Source organism: Saccopteryx bilineata, chromosome 2 (assembly GCF_036850765.1).
Source record: "Saccopteryx bilineata isolate mSacBil1 chromosome 2, mSacBil1_pri_phased_curated, whole genome shotgun sequence".
Lineage (NCBI taxonomy): Eukaryota > Metazoa > Chordata > Mammalia > Chiroptera > Emballonuridae > Saccopteryx > Saccopteryx bilineata.
This window is the reverse complement of record NC_089491.1, coordinates 191,501,243-191,522,509: the sequence shown is the minus strand read 5'-3', so window position 1 is coordinate 191,522,509 and position 21,267 is coordinate 191,501,243. Positions and strand designations below refer to the sequence as shown.

At 41.0% G+C, this 21,267-nt stretch overlaps 1 protein-coding gene across 8 annotated transcripts in view; it reads right to left on the bottom strand.

The window, feature by feature from the left end:
- Positions 1 to 3,255: 3,255 nt before the first annotated feature.
- Positions 3,256 to 21,267, bottom strand: part of WASF3 (WASP family member 3) — a 168,190-nt gene continuing 150,178 nt past the window's right edge. For all 8 annotated transcript variants that reach the window (XM_066258978.1, XM_066258983.1, XM_066258976.1 and 5 more), the window contains 5 exons: positions 19,658 to 19,775; positions 13,511 to 13,686; positions 8,612 to 8,869; positions 6,306 to 6,673; positions 3,256 to 3,993 (listed from right to left, as the gene is read on the bottom strand). In XM_066258978.1, coding sequence (XP_066115075.1) covers positions 3,836 to 3,993; positions 6,306 to 6,673; positions 8,612 to 8,869; positions 13,511 to 13,686; positions 19,658 to 19,775 — 1,078 coding nt within the window. In that variant the 3' untranslated portion in view covers positions 3,256 to 3,835. The remainder of the gene's footprint in view (positions 3,994 to 6,305; positions 6,674 to 8,611; positions 8,870 to 13,510; positions 13,687 to 19,657; positions 19,776 to 21,267) is intronic.

Sequence of the window (21,267 nt, the reverse complement as noted above, 5' to 3'; positions counted from 1 at the left end):
TGTAGGTTTAAATTTTTTTCATAATAAAACACTGGGGAAAGGGGATATTCACCTGACTCTTGAAAGACTACTGTGAAACAGGAGGATCAAGGTTGAAAACTCAGGAGTTAACAGACAAGCTTTGAGACCCAAGCAATGTCAGCAATGGCCAGTTTCCCCACCTTCAACACTAGGGAGCTGAACTCGTTGAACACTAAGATGCCTTCTAAATATAATAGTGCAGTCTAAGGCACGAGGCTTTCAAGGTCACTGAATAACCAATAGACTAAAATACGAAGAGATTTTCTGCACTCACATCTGTCGCTGCTACAGCTAGCTGTACTGGTAGCTGCTGGCACAAAAAGTTTCCTCAATCCTAAATGCTGAGGACATGAAGATTCTCACCATCTTTGTCTCCCGATACGTCCTCCTCCTCTCTTGCTTCCATTTCACTAATCCTTTGGTTCCACTGTCACCCACACTGTCCTTCCCACCTTAGGGAATGCAAGTCCTTTCTCTGCCGTTGAGAAACTCCTTATCCTATCCTTAGTCTCTCACTAATTTCCACTTGTTCTTAGACCTGTTTCCCTTGGCCCACAGACTACACTGGGCACTTCCCCCTCCACCCCCAACTAAAGCACATGTCATGTAAAGTGACCTCAATTACTTATCTGACCATATTAATGCCTCTCTTTCCATTAAAAGACCTCTGAGGGCAGAAACTGGCTTGTTGCCTCATCTCCAGCTGGTGACTTGTAGGTAACAGCGATGGCTTACACTCACACACTGTTAAACCTTTAGGGTTAAAAGTGTAATTTTATTTAGATGTTACTTGTACATAATCTATAGTAAGGTATACAAACAGATAAAAATTGTTTAACAGAAATTTTTAATATTACTTTAAATTCCATTTACAACAGCGCTGGTAACACTGCAGGATGACAGACACTGGGATCAGGAAACAGTGTGCTTGCTGCTCTGGCAGATACATTCCCCCTAGTATCGAATGGACTAACATGTATCATGTCTTTCAACAGCAAATTATTACACAACTTTTACAACCTGGCCACTTGGTGTTCAGAAAAGTTTTTATGTTCTCAAAATTTACTGAAATGAAAATGTTATTTGTCTAACAGTATACTTTTACTAAAGAAAAACGTAAGGATACCAAATCTTTTGGTCTGGTTGAGGGCTAACACTAGAAAATGGACCACATCATGCTCGTGTTGCCGACGAGGGGTCTGGGGCGCCCTGCAGCCCTCAGCCGCATCTGTGATAGGAAAAAAAGCTGTGGGACATTAAACTGAAACACATGGGGGGGGGGGGGGGACACTGGCGACAATTCAAAATAACCTTACAATAATATAGAACTACTTTAAAATGTAAAATTCGTAGACATGAAATACACTTATAATTGTCTTTTCTCTATTTGTTTTGGTAAATACCTCTTGAAAATGAAAACTAAACTTCAAAATATGAACTTTTTCCTTTTCATGTAATAATACCATATTAGAAAAAATGTCTGAATTTAAAATTTAGAGTCAATCAAATTTGCTGAGAAAAATACTGCAAAAATAATCTAAGCTGAAGTTTAGTCCTTTTTCCATTCTTTTAAAGGCTCTATAACTCATTAGGGTAAAAGCTTTTCTCTAGTCAGAAAATCAAGTTGAAAATAACTTGCTGACTAAACTACAGGAAGACAACTAATAACTAGTAGAATTATAAATACTTATCAATAAAGTGCCACTGGCTTTCTGGTAGTAAGATATAAACAGAAGAGGTCCTATGGAGAGAGTAGCTTTATGTGTTCTCTCTATATTGAGGACAGAAGGAACAGAAAATACAAGCATCACCAGATCAGAATTCTAAAATCACACAGGTAACTTCTAATGCAAAAGTAACAAAGATAAAATACTTTAATAAAGGCAAAATATTGTTATGAAGACAAAATAAGACTAAAAATGATAAAAGTCTCAAGAATAATGCCAACAGAGTAGGCCTCTACTTTGGAAAAAAGGAGAGCAATTTAAAGGTTTACTAATAACCATTACTTGTATTGAATAAAATTACGAGGACCAAATGATGACCAGCTCCAAGAAACAAATCCAAGAGCATGTGCTTGAACGGCTGGGGCAGCTGGAAAGTCTCAACACCCCAGGGTGAGCATGGTCCCGGAAAGGGGTACAGACACAAGGCTTTTCGAGTTTCAAAGCTACATGACCCGAACCCAGTGAACAGGCTTTACACAGTGCCCGCGTACAAGCTGAGCCAGTGTCCACGCAGAGCTTTGTGGGGCGGGCTGTTGCCCCAGGTGAACTCAGAGACACGGCCCTGCTATCTACAGGTTTGTTTCCATTCCTGCCATCTACCCACACAGCTCTGCCTCGAGTTTGAGTCCTTCATCATGACTGAGCACCACCAATACCTGATATCTGTCTGAAATGCTGGGAACTCCTTAGTAAGTAAAGTGTCTTAGTGTATTTGTGCAGTCCTACTTATAATCAGTGCCTGGGTGTTTGTTTATTCTAGAGAAGCGGCTATCCTTCACCCCAAATGACAAAATATAAGCTCTCGCTCATGAGTGTCCCCACAGTTGACTTCACCAGCAACGTGACCCCATGGGCCTCCATGGTGCCGTGTGGGAAGAACGGTGGGAGGGGCAACGGTGAAAGGAGTGTGGTCTGCTACTGCTGCGGCCTAATTGAATCTGAGTGCTTTTTAAAACGCAGTGTACTGATGACCACGTGAGAGAGGACTGTGCTTCTAAGATGGAGCGAAGGCCCTGCTCCTGTGAGGGGTCCCTACCCTGGCCACAGCACCAGGAATGGCAAGAAGCTGTCAGCATCCACAAGTGCCCAGCACGAGGCTCTCAAAGTTCAGACCAAGTGAAGAGGTGTCACCTGGTGTGCTCTCGGGAGCACGTAGAGGAGCTGAGAACTCCAGCTGGTCTCACTTGGGACAGGGCTCCTGGGAAGGGAAAGACGCAAGTCCCCTCGCGTCCGGAGCCGACACTCAGCAGGATCTGCCCAGCTCGGCCTGCAGCTTCCAGACCGCTAGGTCTGTTCTGCCGGGCTGTTCTGAGTGTCATCCCTAATGGCCCCTGAAGGAAAAAGGACCCTGCCCTTCATTTTTATTACTACTGAACAGCTTGCCTCTTAAAAAATTATCAACAGCATCGACTAAAATGAATGCCCATCAGGAATTGTGCCTGTAAAGGGCCCTTCCAATTTCACATTTTATAAGAACGTGCAAAGGCAATGAAATTTTATTCAAAAGAACATTCAAATTCACAGAGTTTATCACGCTAAGAAAACGAGAGCAGAAGCATTGGATTCTCCTGACTTTGCTAAAACTTTCTCTCTAGAACCAACTTCTGAAACACACACACACACACACACACACAGTTGAAACAGTATCACTGACTGGAAGACGTCACAATGACGCAGTCATTAATCCTGCCCAGGCCTAAACCCAAGCAGCTTCACAAACACATGGCAAGTCTGCAGGATCAGAAGGTATGAGTAAAACCAAACTGCACCGAACATTATCATGGCCAAGAAAAAGGAAGCAAAATGCTGTTTTCAGGACAATGCAATAATTACAGCATATTTTCTTGTGTGCTGCATGATCTGCTGTGTTTAGTGGCACTTAAGTATTACGCAGTAAGTACTGAAAGAACCCAGAATTTTTGGATGTGCAAAAGCAATATCACATTATTAATACAAAAGTTGCTAAGCTACAGGATTATAATACCACTATTTGGGTGTTGAGACCACTTAAAATTTTCAATACACTTCAACACATGGTCTCCTGGCTGGCCACCAGTCTTGTTACCATGCTGTCCCTGCACACTGCCTCAGTCAGACCAGTCATTTTCATCAAACTCTGAGTCATCGTCGGAATCGCTGTACTCCACCGCTATGCGTCTGGACAGGATGGTGGCCACGTCATTCCCCACAGGTTCACGCTTGGCCTCTAGTTCACGCTGCTCTTGAACTTTTTTCAGCTGAATTCCTAGAAACACAATACATGGTTTGGAAGTAAATTCTTTTGCTTGCTCCAAATTAAAGAAAAACAAACTAGAAAATCTACTTGACTTTGTTATATACATACACTAAGGATAAATAGTTTTGGAAATTTGAAGGGAGAAAAGTTTTGGAAATAGAAGTTTCATAACAAAAAAAAAAAGAATGTGTACTCCAAGTCATAACATTTTTTTATAGTGAAGCAATGTGTTGAAACATAAAAAAGTTGTAATTTCAGGGCACATGAACACCATAAAAAAATATTCTAGAGTTGCATGGTCTAACGTGGTAGCCACTAGCCATATATGACTGTTTCAAGGTAACCTGATAGTGGCTAGTGGTTACTATGTTGGACCATGTAAACATGAAACATTTCTATTATTAAAGGACATTCTCCTGGACAGGCTTGGACAGCTCTTGGCTAACCTGCAGAGGTAACAGAAAATTTTGTTTCAACAATTATTGCTGAAAATGGATATAAAATACAACCCTCTACTCTCTTATTTAGTAAGCAACAAAGTGGATTATGTGATGATTTAATGTATAAATTCTTTAACTTTTTCTTTTTAAATAGTTTCACATTTATAGAGTAGCTGTAAGACTAGTATTAAAATGCTTCCATATGGCCTACATCCAGATTCCTCAAATGGTAACATTTGATCACATTTGTTTTAGCAATCTTTCTCTATCATTGTAAATAATACATATATGCCCTGATTGGTGGCTCAGTGGATAAAGCGTCATCCCAGCACACTGAGGTTGTGGGTTTGATCCCTCGTCAGGGTACGTACAAGAAGCAACCAATGAGTACACAACTAAATGGAACAACTAAGGGGAACAATGAATTGATGCTTCTTTCTCTCTCAAATAAATGGGAAAAGTAAAAAAACAAAAAACAAAAAACAAACACATATAGGCAGCACTTTCTTCTGGATATTTGAGAATAAGTAGCACATAATTTGCTATTTTGCCCTTTGCCTCTAAAATAGTTAATGCATAATTCCTAAAAAAAACCAAAACCAAAACAGTTATCAAATTCAGACTATTAGCACAGATACAATACCACTATCCAGTCTAAACATTATTTAAATTTTGCCAATAGACCTAATACAGCAAATGAAAAACAGTCTCCACCAGGTTTGGGATCCAATACAGATCACCCGTTGTTAACATTAGTTGTGTTTCATTAACACTCCTTAATTGGGGAAGTTCCTCAGTCTTGGTGTTTTATGACCCTCATGGTTTTGTACAGTGTCTATAATATAGGCTCATCAGAGGCTTTCTCATGATCAGATCCTCATAGCTAGATATTTACATGTACCACTCATACTGGTCAGGGCTCACACAGCTGTTTAAAATTGAAACATGTTCTATTATGGCCCCAAATTCATTATCAATGAATCAATTCATTATCAATTAAATAATTCTGAGACTTTTTTTTCTTGATAAAATCAAAATGTGCCAATGACATTCAAGACAGATGAGAAACCTGGGATCTGCAGGTGTGTGAGCCACACTCAGGACTGACTCATGGTGCTCAAGCAAAGAGCAGAGGCAGCCGTGCCCAGCTGTCCTGTGAAGGATGTCACTGCTGCTACAGCCAGGCTCCTCAGTCACTGCCAAACTGAAATAACTACACTGTGACCCAGAGGCCGTGTGGCCCCACAGTGTCTGAGCAGCTTTCAGCATATTTCTAATTCCTGGCAATGGCCCTCAACCCTGGGCTCTGACCTGAGGTAAAGAACAAACGAGGAGAAGCAGATGTTTAATGAGGGTTCTGAGGGGAGGCCATAGTGGGGAGAGCCCAGGCTCCCCATGCTGACCTGACCCCAGATGCCTGACTTCCACATTTCGTGTTCTGGGGGTTCAATATAGGACTTTCATTTGACAAAAGAGTTTTGCTGCTACATAAATGTTAAAAACTATTGGCTAAGCTCATTAGGTTAAATATATGAAAACTCTAGGACACAGCTCAGATATTTAAAAACTTTAATATGAGCTCATTTTCTCTCATAATTTTATTAGTAGAGTAAAATGTAGAGAAAAGAGTCAATTAATAATCATTTATATTATTTATTTCTAGTCAAATAAAACTTTCCTGAATGTTCAGTTCTTTATCATTATACATTTACTTTGCAATGGTAAAAAGATCTACTATTTTTTAAAATATCAAATAAAGCTCCTTTAACCACATTCTAAAAAACAATGTAGTGTCGGAAATGTCCCTAAAGACGAGGCTGTCGCTGGCTGGAGACAGGCTCTCTCTGGGAATGGAAGATGGCATGCTTGGGGATCACTTACCCATTCGAATGGCAGCCAGAAGGTCACTGCGAGCATCACTTATGGGTGGCTGTGCGGCTTCTTGTCGCTTGGCCTCAGCCACTGGCAGGCCGTGCATAGGGGAGGATGACAGAGAAGAGCCAGCACCAGGAGGGCCTGGTGGGGGTGGCGGAGGGCCTGGGGGAGGCGGGGCCGTGACCACCAGCCCCGTGGAGGGCGGGTGAGGCGGCGCTGGGAAAGAGGACCCAGCTGAAGCTGGGAAGGAGGGCTGCATGGGAATCTGCAGAGGACTGACAAAAGCAGTTTGTGCTGAAGGGATCATGGGGGGTGGGGGGGGAGGGGGTGGTCCTGTGGGGCTGTAATATTCAACGATCTGGGCCGGGAGCATCCTAATGAGAGAGGAAACACAGAGTCACTAAAACAGCAGCAAAGGGTCATGTCTGAGGCTCCGGCACGGCTAACAGAAAGGCTTCCCCACACATAATGCAGACTGTCATTGGGACTTAAAATACTGCTGGAGGCCCTGGCCGGTTTGCTCAGTGGTAGAGCATCAGCCTGGCGTGCAGGGGACCCAGGTTCGATTCCCAGCCAGGGCACATAGGAGAAGCGCCCATTTGCTTCTCCACCCCCCCTCCTCCTTCCTCTCTGTCTCTCTCTTCCCCTCCCACAGCCAAGGCTCCATTGGAGCAAAGATGGCCCGGGCGCTGGGGATGGCTCCTTGGCCTCTGCCCCAGGCGCTAGAGTGGCTTTGGTCGCGGCAGAGCGACGCCCCGGAGGGGCAGAGCATCGCCCCCTGGTGGGCAGAGCATCGCCCCTGGTGGGCGTGCCGGGTGGATCCCGGTCGGGCGCATGCGGGAGTCTGTCTGACTGTCTCTCCCCGTTTCCAGCTTCAGAAAAATGGAAAAAAAAAATAGAAAAAAAATACTGCTGGATGCAATATCTACACCCTTTGGGTCAGTTGTTTTCACAGATCTACATTGTTCACTACGATGTAATTCACAATCATGCACTGAAATGCATTCAAAAGATAACCACGCAAAAACTAATTTTCTGTGAAATGCTAGAATAAAAGAGTTGACTGCAGAGGTAAGAACAGCAATACAAATGCATCCTTCATACTGGGCATCTCAAGAACAGGTGGTTCTGATGGAGGGCAATCTGACTTTGGGTGATGGGTATGCAACATAATTGAATGACAAGATAACCTGGACATGTTTTCTTTGAATATATGTACCCTGATTTATTGATGTCACCCCATTAAAATCAATAAAATTTATTTATTAAAAAAAAAAAGAACAGGTGGTTCACTAAACTTGTCTTACAAGGGTTCTGTGGCCAATCAGATTTGAAAAATTCTGTAGTTTACATCCCACATCCATGGAAATCCCCCAAGTCTACAATGCCCATTAGAGTATCAAAAGCTTTGAGAAGTCCTTCAACCAAGAAATCTGCTGAATTTTATTTAGTCAAAAGTTTTCCAAACCAACTGGATCCCAGACCCTCTTTCTGCCTGACACTTAAGAGTCTCAGACAGGCTCTAGGAGTCCTGACATAATAAGAACCAATGATGGGAAACAGCCAGGACTGTGTGGTCAGGGAGCAGGCCCCTGAAAGCTGAGGGACATACACTTAGAAAGTGACACATGCTTCTCTGGACCAAAGAATACATGGTTAATGGAAACACACATTCAACTTTCTTGGGCACTGACTCTGGAGGGTAACTCTTTCAAGATTAGGTCTAAGCAAAAAACGAGAGAGTTAAGACAGCCCATCAAAATACAGGATTAAATTACTAAACACTTGAACATGAGGGTCTTTTCTAGGGGGTGTTTGAATTTTCCCCACATGACTGAAATGAGAAATGGGTACCACGAGGTGGAGAAAGGAGACACACAGCCACGTGTGGGAAGTGATGCACAGGAGCCGTGCTGTGGTGCTCTCCCTGGCGGTACGGATTCTCTGTGGTTCACCCAGATATGTGAAGAAAACGGAGGATTTGGGATAGGCTCACAAAATTGGAGTTCCATCCTTTATCAAGGCCTCAGCTTAATGACCCACTCAAACATACATGAACTTGTATACAGAGGGAGTGTACCCATGACCACAAACACAAACCTAAGATTTATCCATAATAAAGAAAGGGAGGTAGTATGACACTGAATTTTTTTTAACAGAATTTGTCATAACCAGTAGTATCTTTATTTAATTATTCTGGGCTGCATTCTGGCTTCTAAAATATAACTATTCAACTGAAACACTTATATCACACACAGCATGATTCCATTCCAATAGTGAGCAGCAATCAGAGCACAAGGAATACAAAGTACCCGTAGTCTGCTGGAGCCGAGGCCTGGGGGCCCTCTGTCGCCTGTGGTGGGGGTGGTGGAGGTGGCTGCTGAGGTCTGTTCAGGGCCATGTGCCTTGCTGAGGCTGAGGGCGGTCGGTACTCATGCTCGGGGGCCTGGCTGGCTGGCCCATGTGGCTGCGCGTCGCCCGCTGCAAAGGCAGGGGTGATGGGCTGTGGGTGCAGGGAGTGGTTGGGAGTGGCTGGGTATGAGTAGTCTGTGACATCTGAAGCGTGAGACCTGACGTCCAAAGAAAGGGTGGAAGAAATTCCAGTTAAGTTAAAAAGACTTCCCCTAACAGGCATAAGCATATATTTGAATAATAACATTGCTAAGCACAGAAATCACATATTTATTTCCTTCACTTGTCAACTAGGTGTAGCCCCATGAGGCTTCCAAGCAACAATGTCATTTTTACCTTAGCAGTAAGCCCAGTGTTATATGGATTCAGACTCATAGCTTTGAAGTGACTAAGTTGGACAGACTGGCAAGCAGGAAATAGCAGAGCCCCATTTCACAATATTTCAGTGTACCTTTTTGTGAGAGAGAAGGCTACAAGAGAAGGTCCATTTAATTTAAAAACGGCGTCGAAGACAGAGAACTTCAGTGGTCATGAAACTGATAACCTATCGTTAGAAATTACGAAATGGCAGATGAACTGGATGAATACTAACAGTAAGAACAGAAAAAGAAATCAAGAACGCAGAATGGGGAAACAGTTTTCTTCCACAGAAGAAATGTATTTAGCCAAAAGAAAGAACAGGTGCAGCACAGAAGAGCCGTTCTGTTTTCCTTGAATGCACCTGCGGGTGAAACACTGAAAGGAAGGGAGGTCGTGCAGTAGTTGACAGAGCTCAGACAGACACTAGCCAGGCCCTCAGGAGGGCACAGGGACTTGTGGAATGCTGCAGCCGTACAGTGCCATGGCATCAGTGATGGACAATCACGCTCCTGGCCCAGTTACAGGACATGCGGTCAGTACAGGAGCTGCATATCCTCTTAGGATGACCAAAGCAGCGTGGGCAGCCTGAGACTGGCAACCCAAAGAGTAAAATGGCAAACCCTCTGGGCAGAGGCGATTAAAGTCAGGTGAGGCCCCAGGCACAGAAGAAAATATTGGGCCCCTTAAAAAAAAGAGAGAGGAAGAAAAAATAACAATACGTGTTAACCATATTTTTAAATACATAAAAAATACTATGTACTATTAATGTTAAAATTGCACATATGAAACCAAACTTGGAGTCATTAGAAAAAAGTGTAAAGTTGGGGTTTGCAGGGACCTTTGGAAGTCAGGGCCCAAGGTGCGTGCCTGGTGCGCCCACCATTAAATCCGCCTCTGCCTCTGGACGTCCTGTCCTCTGTCGTGCTCCCTGCCAGGTTCAGTGTTCACTTGTCACTCAAAAACTCAATGCCCATTTCCCTCTTCTCCCACTCTTCTCTTCTGGTTCTGACTTTTCGCACATTCATTTGCTCATTCTGGGTAGGACTCAGCTTGTGTTTCTCTCTCTGGAGACAGCAGACACACGGGATGCAGAGGAGCAGAGACACCAACTGAACTTAGCTGCAGAATCGCATGGCATAGGAAAGCTCTCTACCTGACATGAGACTGCTTCATTTTTTTCCCTTCTTTAATTGCAGTATAATAATAACTAACTCACTCTTTTCTTCCCTAATTGCAGTATAAATTCTATATTACAGTGTGCATATGATTATGTCTTTTTATGCAAACTGCTATAAGTAAGTTAAAAATATTTTTAACGGGGAAATAACCTGACCTGTATTTAGAGTTGGCATTTTTTCACAATGTAAATACCTAAAATTCTAGAGTCACCGGTAATGTGGGCTTAATTCTGTGTGTGTGACTTTGTCATAGGTTATATGTATAACTTTCTAAGGGAAATAAAGTTATCTATAAAAATATAGAGTGTTTCTCATTATATGAGAAGTGAGAAGTTGTAAATATTCTGGATTAATTTAGAGTGCAGTCTTTATAAAGAGCTTTGTGACAGGAGGCAAAAGAACCTGAATAAAGAGGGATGACCAGATGGATGAGTGAGTGAAGGAACAGGCAGGGAGTGTCTGAATTTGAGAATTACAGCAGGGAGTGTAGAGGGCAGGGCATGGGGGAAAGGTGCAGGAGACAGGACTGAGAAGTTGCAGAGTAAAGGCCCATCTAAAGGGGGATCCAGCGGGCTGGAAGAGAAGTGAGGAGTGGGGTGACTGCTGGGTGACAAAGACCCCCATGTAGGAAGGTAGAACTCAGCCACAGAGACACTATGCCAATGCGCAGGTGAGCGGAGCTGTCCGGTAGCATCTAGAGAACCAGTAGGAGTGAGATGATACGGAAACAGGAAGTACAAGCAGTGGAGACTCGGTGGGAGAACCCAGTGACTCCCCCAGGGTTCTGTGGACAGAAGGGCGGGCAGAGTCAGAGCTATAACGTGGGCCCAGAACAGGATGAGAAACAGCACAGGGACAGTGGAAGTCTCACACCTCCCACATAATGGTGAAAGAGGGCCATGGGCAAGCATCTAATCAAGTCTCATCCTAAATTTACACTCAGAATTAAAGAAAATTCCTGATAATCTATAAAGAGAGAAAAATTTTGTGATTAGCTTATGTGACCTGGGTTAAAATATACTACTTATATGAACAACCATGAAACTTAATATTTAAATATCCTTCAGTTGTTCTGAATATACTAAGAGCCACATTTCTAAACACTTAAAATATAAATATAAAAAAGTCAAAAGATAGAAAATATAGAGCATGATTTCAATTTTGTACAAGAAAAACATAGACCTGCATAGAAAAAAAGACTAAAGAAAAAATACACCAAGTGCAAATAGCAGTTTCTCTGGACAACATGATTATGGATAATATTTCAATGTTTTCTGTAATTACCAAATATAAAAAACTTGGCTCTGGCCGGATGGCTCAGTGGTAGAGCGTCGGCCCGGTGTGTGGAAGTCCTGGGTTCGATTCCCGGTCTGGGCACAAAGGAGAAATGCCCATCTGCTTCTCCATCCTTCCCCCTCTCTTTTCTCTCTCTCTCTTCCCCTCCTGCAGCCAAGGCTCCATTGGAACAAAGTTGTCCCAGGCACTGAGGATAGCTCCATGGTCTCTGCCTCAGGCGCTAGAATGGCTCAGGTTGCAGCAGAGCAAAGCCCCAGATGGGCAGAGCATCGCTCATCTTAACTTTACACCAAACAAAGGATAGAAGAAGCTTGCCTCCAGTCTTTCTGGGGAACATGGGGGTAGTGTAAACAATCCAGCACCACAGCTTAACAGCCTTTTGCAACCTAATCAGGCAAGTGAGGTGGGGGGTTGGGCAGACTGTCAGCTTACAGCCAATTCCCCACACCTCTGTCCCCCAAAAATCTAAACTCCAAAAACCCTGTTGGTTTTTTGGTCCCCAACAGGCACATATTTCTCTGGAATATCATAGGGCGCACCTGGAAATCTTCTAGGGCGCACCAGTGCGTCCTGGCGCACACTTTGATAAGCACTGTATTAGAGTATCAACCACTCAATGGAGGGATTGACAATTATTATCCATCTGCATGTACTGAAATAAAAGAGTACATATGGAGTATTATAAAATAGAGTATATATTTTGCACGAGTAAACAATACAACTAAATTAGCTGGAAGAATACAAGACACAAAACTGGCATCCTGGGAGCTATCAAGTTTAAGGGCTCCTCTCCACCCAAAGAACTATAAGCAGAACTGTATCGCTATTCTTATCATCAACAGAAATAAGCTCTAAGAGTCAAACTTGAGACTAGAGCTCCAGTAATTCTCTAATATTTAGCAGGTAACAACTCATGCAGAAAAATTACCTAAGAACTTGCCTCATATCCAGTGAATAACTTACAGCCCTTCTGAAGTAGGAATATTTACAGGCCCTATAAATAGTAAATATTAAACAGCTTCTGCACACAGAGTCTGTGCTAAACACTGAGGTTATAAAGATAAAATTTATTTAAAAAGAACACAAATTGAAGGCCAGGTTCAGGTTGTTGCTGTTTCTGAAAGATCCTTCACTCATCTAAGAATTCTCTATTCAAAGTTTTAAATGATGATGGAAGACTTTGAGAGATTATGCAAATGCAAAACAACTTTACAAAAGCAGAAATAGGAAATTAAACCATAAGTAAAATCGACTGGTCAGTTTTTGTTAGATGAATCCTTTTGTGACAAATGTGACGTACCGACTACATCATTCACACTTGCAAGAAATAATTTTACTTAATTGCTAACATAATTTTAAACACAAACAGAATTCTTCTCCTGAAATCAGAGCACATAAGATTAGTGAACTGCAGAAATAAATTTCTTTTGTTCATCAGTTTTTCAAAAGGTTATCAAAATAAATAATGAAGTTATTCCTTAATCACATCAATTACTACCTACCAATCATTTTTTGATACCAAGTAGCAAAGGAAATTCTACATTCTAATCTAAAGAGTAAGACAAAGAGTTAAATGATTAAAATAAAAATGTAACTCACCAGAAATCATTAAGCCCAAATCCGAATCCATGTTAAAACACTACACATCTATATAGACCAACTGAACAATAAACTAAAATAAAAATCAGAGATATGGAAAATCATACCACTTAACCCAACATAAAATAAAACTGTTTTAAAGTATTGTTTGAAATTTCAAATACATTGATAGCTAGAAAGACAGACAGACTGACAAGACAGATAAAATTTTTAAGGAAAGATTTGAAACATACTGTGGCCATATAAACACCAAATACTAGTCATTTCCAGGGAATAATAAAAACCAAGCACTCCTCAATACTACTATTACTACAACCACTACTATTACTACTACTACTACACACAGACACACACACACAAACACACCTAGTATCTGGGGACAGGGATCCCTCGGAAGACGCTCCATGGTACACGCTCTGAGACAACCTGTTGTCGGGTCTGAGCTCTTTGTCATACGCCATCATATTCCATTCCTGGCGCCTGTTTCTGGCTTTTCTAACCTTTTTCACCTCACGGGTTGTGCCATCTATACGCTTTTGCTCCTGAAGTGCAGGAAAAGAGAGCAAGCATGCCGAGACAGAAGGGAAAGGAAAACAGGTTAAATACAGTGATAATGCTCAGGAAACAAGCCTGATATGCAAAGAGACAGTCCCCTTTCCATCAGTCTGTTAGAAAATCAAACACAGCACATACTCTTGCCCAACACAGACCCAACAAAAAGTAACCAACACTTACTACTTAACCATAATAAATAAAAATTACTTTGCTGCAACTACCAGAATTGCTTACCATCATTTTTAGTATTCTCACCTTGTTTTAAATACACTATACCTTTTATTTCTATAATACACAGATGAAACATCTGATGACAACATACAGAGAAATCATGGCTACCCCTACATAGTTTGACTGGCTCTTTAACATGCAATCTTCTTTCAAAAAGTAAATCAAAATGTTCTATTTCTAGTTTCTAAAAGAAATATCTAGGCTAGTCCTGCAACAAGCTGAACCCAAAACAGATCAAAGTAAGAACTTACCTTCCCATACAGACTCTTTCTTGCTCCATCCCTACTTTGCCAGCAAAAATGTATTCAATAAATACTTGGGTCCCACATAGGTGCTTCTTTAAAGTTGAGAACAATGACTTCTCTGTGTGTTTATGTTTTTCCTGCCTCCCTCATAAAATTTTATGATCCCTAAGGACAAGAACTATGTGCCTTTAAATACCATACTCCTCTTCCAGTCTCTCCACACATGATTCTACCTACAGCACACAATCAATGCTGACTGAATGGCTAAATTCAGGTGAGCTTATGGGACTTACTATACTGCTCACAAAAGTTAGGGGATATTTTATCGCTTCATATTCATTTTGAAATCTCCCCTAATTTTTGTGAGCAGTATACATCCCAGCCTCTGCCAGGCATTGATGATACCAATGGCAAACAACAATAAAAAAAGACAGGTGTCTGCCCTCATGGAGCTTGCAGTCCAATGGAGGAAGCCTATAAAATCAGAGAAATAAATATGTGATTATAAAATGTAAAACATAAATGTACCATGTACAGAATGCTGCTTAGTCTGGAAGTCAGGCCAGCATCTGGGAGTGAGTGAGAGGTAAGACCCATATGTGAATGGGCATTAATGCTGCAAAGAAGCGTGAGTCTGATGCATTCCAAGAGAGGGCACAGTGTACAAGGGCTCTGAGGAGGAGGGAGTACATCCCATGGGGAGACGTGAAAGAGGTGAGTGGCAAATGAGGGTGAATGGCCCAGGGATCAGAAACATAGGCAGGACCTTAAAGGCTATGTTAAAAATATTGTTCTTTACCCCAAGAGCAATGGGAAACCACTGAAAAATAAGGGGAAAGAGCCTGACCTATGGTGGCGCAGTGGGATAAAGCGTCGACCTGGAAATGCTGAGGTCGCCGGTTTGAAACCCTGGGCTTGCCTGGTCAAGGCACATATGGGAGTTGATGCTTCCAGCTCCTCCCCCCTTCTCTCTCTCTCTGTCTCTCCTTTCTCTCCCTCTCTGCTCTCTAAAAATGAATAAATAAATAAAAAAAAATAAAAAAAAATAAAATAAGGGGAAGGGGTGACACACAAAGAAGAAAAGGCATTTGAAAGCCCCTACGTTGTGGAGAATAGACTGAAGGGGAAAGGTAGAGATGCCAACTAGGAAGCTGTTCAGGCGGTCTTGCTGAGATGATGCAGGTGGTTCAGGGTGGCAGTAAGGACAGGTGATGACCAGACTGTTTCAGAGTGGTTAAGGAGGTGCAGACAATGTATTGGCAAAGAACATGAACATAAAATTCACAGAACACATTTAATGGTTAATAAAGATGATGTGTAATGCAAATTGTAAGGTTTGGGTTCATGGCACTTTTAAAACCAAAGCTCCCTTTAAAACTCAAATTCCCTTCACCCAACATCTGACCAAAGCTCAACACAGAACATTTCCTCCCTCACTGTGTGGTTGTAGTTAACTGGCTTGCTATTCTCTCACTTACGGCTTCCTGGCCTTCACTTGGAAGTGTAGCTAAAAGTTTATCTTTGCAGAAATGTCAGAGAAAACTTATACTTGAAAGGGACCTGACAATTAGGAAAGTTTATATCACAACAGTAGTTTGTAAAAGCCTAGCTACAAGCCCAGAGATGCTGCAAACCAGTGGGAGGAGGGGGACTGGCTTGCTTGAAGCCTCGGCCTGCCTGGCCAGCCCGGATCTTTTGAACTAGCACAGGTCTCCTTTAGACAGGTGAGCCGGGAGAGAAACAACTTGGAGAAACTGTGGCGCCTCTCCAATCCACATACGAAAAAATATTCCTTTGCACCTATAGAGGCAGTGATGTCAGCGGCTTTTTCCAAGACCCCTGACTAATCTATAGAAACCCTACTCCAACCCGCCCCAGGGCTGACTCGGCTTTTGGGTCCGTCCCAGTACACCTGCGCCCAGGCGTTTAAAATAGACAATCTTTTTGGAACACACCAGTCTTGTGTTGTCAGTTCATCCCACAGTTTCAACCTTTCACAAATCAGACTTTTTTTTGGTGGGGGCAGGGCTCACCAAAAATAATAATAATATCCAGGACCAGAGGAGGCTTGTTAAGAATAAAAAATGGTTCAGTGTAAGGGTGAGGAGCAATATGATGGTATCTTTTAACATTCACCTTCAACTTCTAAAAATTTACCCCTACGAAATATCTGCATGTGTTTAGAGGGATACCAATTGCGGTATTGTAACAGCAACAATTTTTAAGCAATCTCAATATTCATTAATATAGTAATGGGCAAATAGTTTATGATACATCCATACTTTGGAATACTATACAACTATTAAAAGGAATGAAGTCCTCTTCAAATTTATCAATATATGTGTATGTGTATAAGTTATGTGTAGTACACAACTTACATATGTCTATAAAAATGTATAAAAATACACTATGAAATGTAAATGCATATATTTATGAATGCATGAGAATAAAAAGTCTAAATATAAAAATATGCATGCTAAACTGCTAAATGGTAACATAGTTAGTTATGCCCAGGAAAGGGAGAAATTATTTGTTAGGCAAACAAGTGTGTTGCAAGTGTGTTAGGCTTGCTCGCTTGTATTTTGCCTGGTTGATGCATGAGCACGGGGCAGCACATTGTAAATTGTGGACTGCCTGCTGCCACTGGGAGGGGCCCCTGTTTGCCAAAGAAGATTATTTTTTCCTGGCCTGCATTGTTTGTGAGTCCTGAGAAAGAGAGAGAGAGAGAGAGAGAGAGAGGTTTTCCCTGCCAGCTTCTGCCATTGCGAGCCTCTAATAAAGGGAATGGCCCACCATCCACTGGCTCCACAGTTCCTTTACCGAATCCAACAGGAACCTGCCTGGCCTCAGCCACAGGCCTTACATTATTCCCAAATTTTCTAAACTAATGTATTTACTTTGGTGCAGTTTGAACATTTTACAACCTGCATGTAATGTTGGCATATTTTAAAAAAACAAAAAATAAAAATACTAACATCAAAAGAAAAAAAAGGGAGATTTTAATGGATCCCAATATCCATCCTGAATAAGAACACTGTACTAAATTCAAATTGAAAGTGACCTGCTTTTCAAAAACCCCAGAGGATTCCCAGAATGAAGGACAGCTTGCCTCATTCTGTTCCTATATAAAGCACATTTGTATTACAATTTTCATAATCCTTTCCCTTTAAGAGTTCCAGGGGGCTGCATAGTTATTTAGTGCATTTCCCCCATTCTACTACAATCTCCACGAGGTGATAATCCTATCATTTCACCACTGTTTATCCTGCACTTAAAGGCACTTAAAAAAGAAAGAAAAGAATTTTATGTGTTTGAATAATGTGCAATGAGACAAAACTACCAACAAAATGACAACTAATTTTGATGACACAATAATCACACATAGATTAAGACTGTTTTGCCCCGAAGAACATTGGCAAAAGGATTAAACAATTTTTCCAAAGTATCACTGAGAAAGGAAACCTAGAAGGTAATGTAAAAGGACAGGCATGTTTTATTTTTTTAAATGAGATATAGAAACAGACTCCCACCTCCCACTAGCACCCAACTGGGATCCACCCAGCAACCCCCTTCTGGGGCCATGCTCGCAACCAAGCTATTTTTAATTTTTTAGCACTTGAGGCAGAGGCTCTATGGAGCCATCCTCAGTGTTCTGGGCCTTGGCTGTGGGAGAAGAAAAGAGAGAGAGAGAGAAAGAGAAAGAGAGAGAGACAGAGAGAGAAGAGAGAGGGGGAGGAGCAGATGGTTGTTTCTCCTATGTGCCCTGGCCAGGAATCAAACCTGGGACTTCCACACATTAGGTCAACATTCTACCACTGAGCCAACTGGCCAGGGCCATGACAAGCACGTTTAAAAGGAAAACGCTCTTAATAACTCCGGGGTTTTGCCCTGTCCTACCAAGAGCTATGGGAATTAAGACCAATAATCTTAAGTATGTTTCTTTTCCATTCTAGAAAATGGGATCTTCCTCCTTTTCACTTGAGTGTTTTGCAGCTTCTTAGCTTGACTACTCCTATACTTAAGTACTAAGTAACTCTTCCAAGATTCCCAGTTAATCTCCCCAACCCAGGAGCATGAGAAGAGGGGATGAGGAACCAAGCCTTTGGACTCTTTCCTAGAACTCAGTGGTAACGTCTTACACTGACAGTTTGCAAACTGTTTTCATATTTCCTGTCCTAAATCCTGTTTTTTAAATTTCAAATTCTCTTCGATCCTAAATTGTCAATCCTACTGAGCCAATACACCAAAACGCCTCAAAACTTTAAGGCCATGAACCCACAAAAAGGTAAGTATTTCTCTTAACTAAAGCACTCTTCTATTTGTCAAGCAAATCATGTGGTCATTTTTAAAAAAACACAGCCTATGTGTTCTTGTGAACTAATGCGACCCCATTAAATTTAATTTCTAAATTAAAAACAAACAAACAAACATAGCTTACATATAAAAAGTCTTAGCAGGCCCTGGCCGGTTGGCTCAGTGGTAGAGCGTCGGCCTGGCGTGCAGGAGTCCCGGGTTCGATTCCTGGCCAGGGCACACAGGAGAGGCGCCCATCTGCTTCTCCACCCCTCCCCATCTCCTTCCTCTCTGTCTCTCTCTTCCCCTCCTGCAGCCAAGGCTCCACTGGAGCAAAGTTGGCACTGAGGATGGCTCTATGGACTCTGCCTCAGGCACTAGAATGGCTCTGGTTGCAACAGAGCAATGCCCCAGATGGGCAGAGCATCGCCCCCTGGTGGGCATGCCGGGTGGATCCTGGTCAGGTGCATGCGGGAGTCTGTCTAACTGCATCCCCATTTCCAACTTCAGAAAATTACAAAAAAAAAAAAAAAAAAAAAAGGCTTAGCAAATATTAGCCTTTGGAAAACTCTTCTCAGTGGCTCAAATCTAATTTTTGGGCCCCAGAGGGACAACTTTCAAAACAGAAGTCCTTACACCTTAGTTGGGTATGCTTGTCTTACAATGCAAGTGCTTCTCAACCTTCAACGTGCTATGATCTTGCCTACCACCATCCACCAAAGGTATCTCCTCCAGTAAATACCATGCTCTGAACTGGCAGATCACACTTTTCAATCCAATATCAACAGCTCATCAAAGCAATAATTACAGCTAGGTGGCAACCCAACAATGCAAGAGCTTTTAAAACAATAAAAGCAGAGAATTATTTCTGATACTGTTGACTGTATAAAATTTGAAAGGGTAGAACAAAGTTTTAAAACATGGTTACAAACAATACTAAAATTTTAGCCATTACTTTTGTGAAAGCAAAGCAAGTATTAGAGAACAAATCAAGAGTATTTATTGAAAAATATTACTGTTTTTAATAAAGTGACTTGTCAGTCTCTTTATGTAAAAAATATAATTTCTAAAAAACCATCACTAAATCCAACATCTCAACCATTCAAGTAAAAAAATTTACTAATTTCTTTGTAAACAAGAATCCATTTCCATAAATTTACATACATTTCCCCTAATGGAATTTATTTACCTTTTGACGTCTTTTCTCTTTCCTTTTGTCTTCTGTGTCCTGTAGCATTTTTTCTTTCCAAAGGTCAAAGAAATAGGAAGGATCAGTATAGAACTTCAGCCCGTCCTTTTTATCATCTCTACAAATCAAGATATTACAAGTCAGAAAAAAAGGCTGTCAGCTATCTTCATAAGCACATAAAATTAATGCAATTGTAATTCATGAGATTATAACATCTACATGGGGCACTTTAACTGTTCTATACATTAAGTTTCTCAGAATTCCTTACTTGAAAAAAAGTATAAATATTAAAGACAGCAACTTTTTCTAGAGTAATTAGGTAAAAAGTACTCTTGAAAATTTATATTCAAGTATAAAAAAGTGCTCCTAAATATCACAATATGGCTCATAAAGTAACAATACTTCAATTATTGTCAGGAAATGTCTTGTTTATTCCAATAGGGGGCTATACACAGAAACAGATGGCTTCTTTATACACACACACACATTTACTTCAACTCTGGAATGTCAATGTTATGAGGATAAAAATTAGTAAGTACTCTGTCCCTTTTACCCTTTTTCTCAGTCAGGTTTGTCCAATATCTAAAAATATATTTTAAAAAGAAGCAAAATAGTCATGGTGTATAAACTGAACTAGGAAAAAGTGATGAATTATTTTTAAAGTGGAGGTAACTCACAAAGATAATTCACTCGTAGCCATTTTGTTTTAAGCACTGCTATAATTACTATGGTCTCAAGAATATCTAAATCTTTATATAAGTTATTAACTTATCATAAAATAGTAATGCAGCCAACATAAATCCAAAGTTGTAATATAAATCAATAACAAATCTGAAAATAGTCATGATATAAATTAAACACTCTATTCTAGTAATGCTTTAAAAAGTATCTAGCACTACCTCTAAGAGGAAACAAAATATTTACATTTCTAATGTAATTTAAGTTACATAGAGAAAGCAAAAATTAGTGAAATAAGTATAGGAGAAAGAGTTTATGCCCAAATAGTAATAGAAAGCTCAGTGAATTATTCCAGGGCAAACTTGTGTTCCTGCGAAACCCATCAACTCCTCATCAAACAAAGGCCCTCAGCCCTCAGCCCTCAGCCCTCATTCCTATGAGGACTATTCTGATCACTCTCTGAAAATCACTAAACTAACCAGTGCATTTCACTCTACACTTTAACCTTAGATTTCTTAAAATTCTTCCTTTGTTTCCAAATTCCCTAATTGATAAGCAAACTGAATTAGAGATTTTATTGATAACATTATTGTGAAAAACATAATTGATTTCCCTAAATACAAGGCCTTCAATACAGAAGAAGATATAGAAAATCTGAGCATGAACTTGCTGCAAAATTTAAGATGTAGAAAATGTACATTAAAAAAAAATGGAGTGAATATATAATGAGGGCAGAAACTCAAATAAATAATGTGAACCTGGACATAAAAACATAAGCAGAAATGTCCTGTCTACAGCAACTAAATATTTGATTTTCAGTCACAATGAACTCCTCATATATTAACTGTGGTGTGGCAGTGTCATACTTAACCTCAATTGCTAAAGTTTGTGCTTCACATACCTAAAACATTACTGTATTAGCAAAAGTCGAT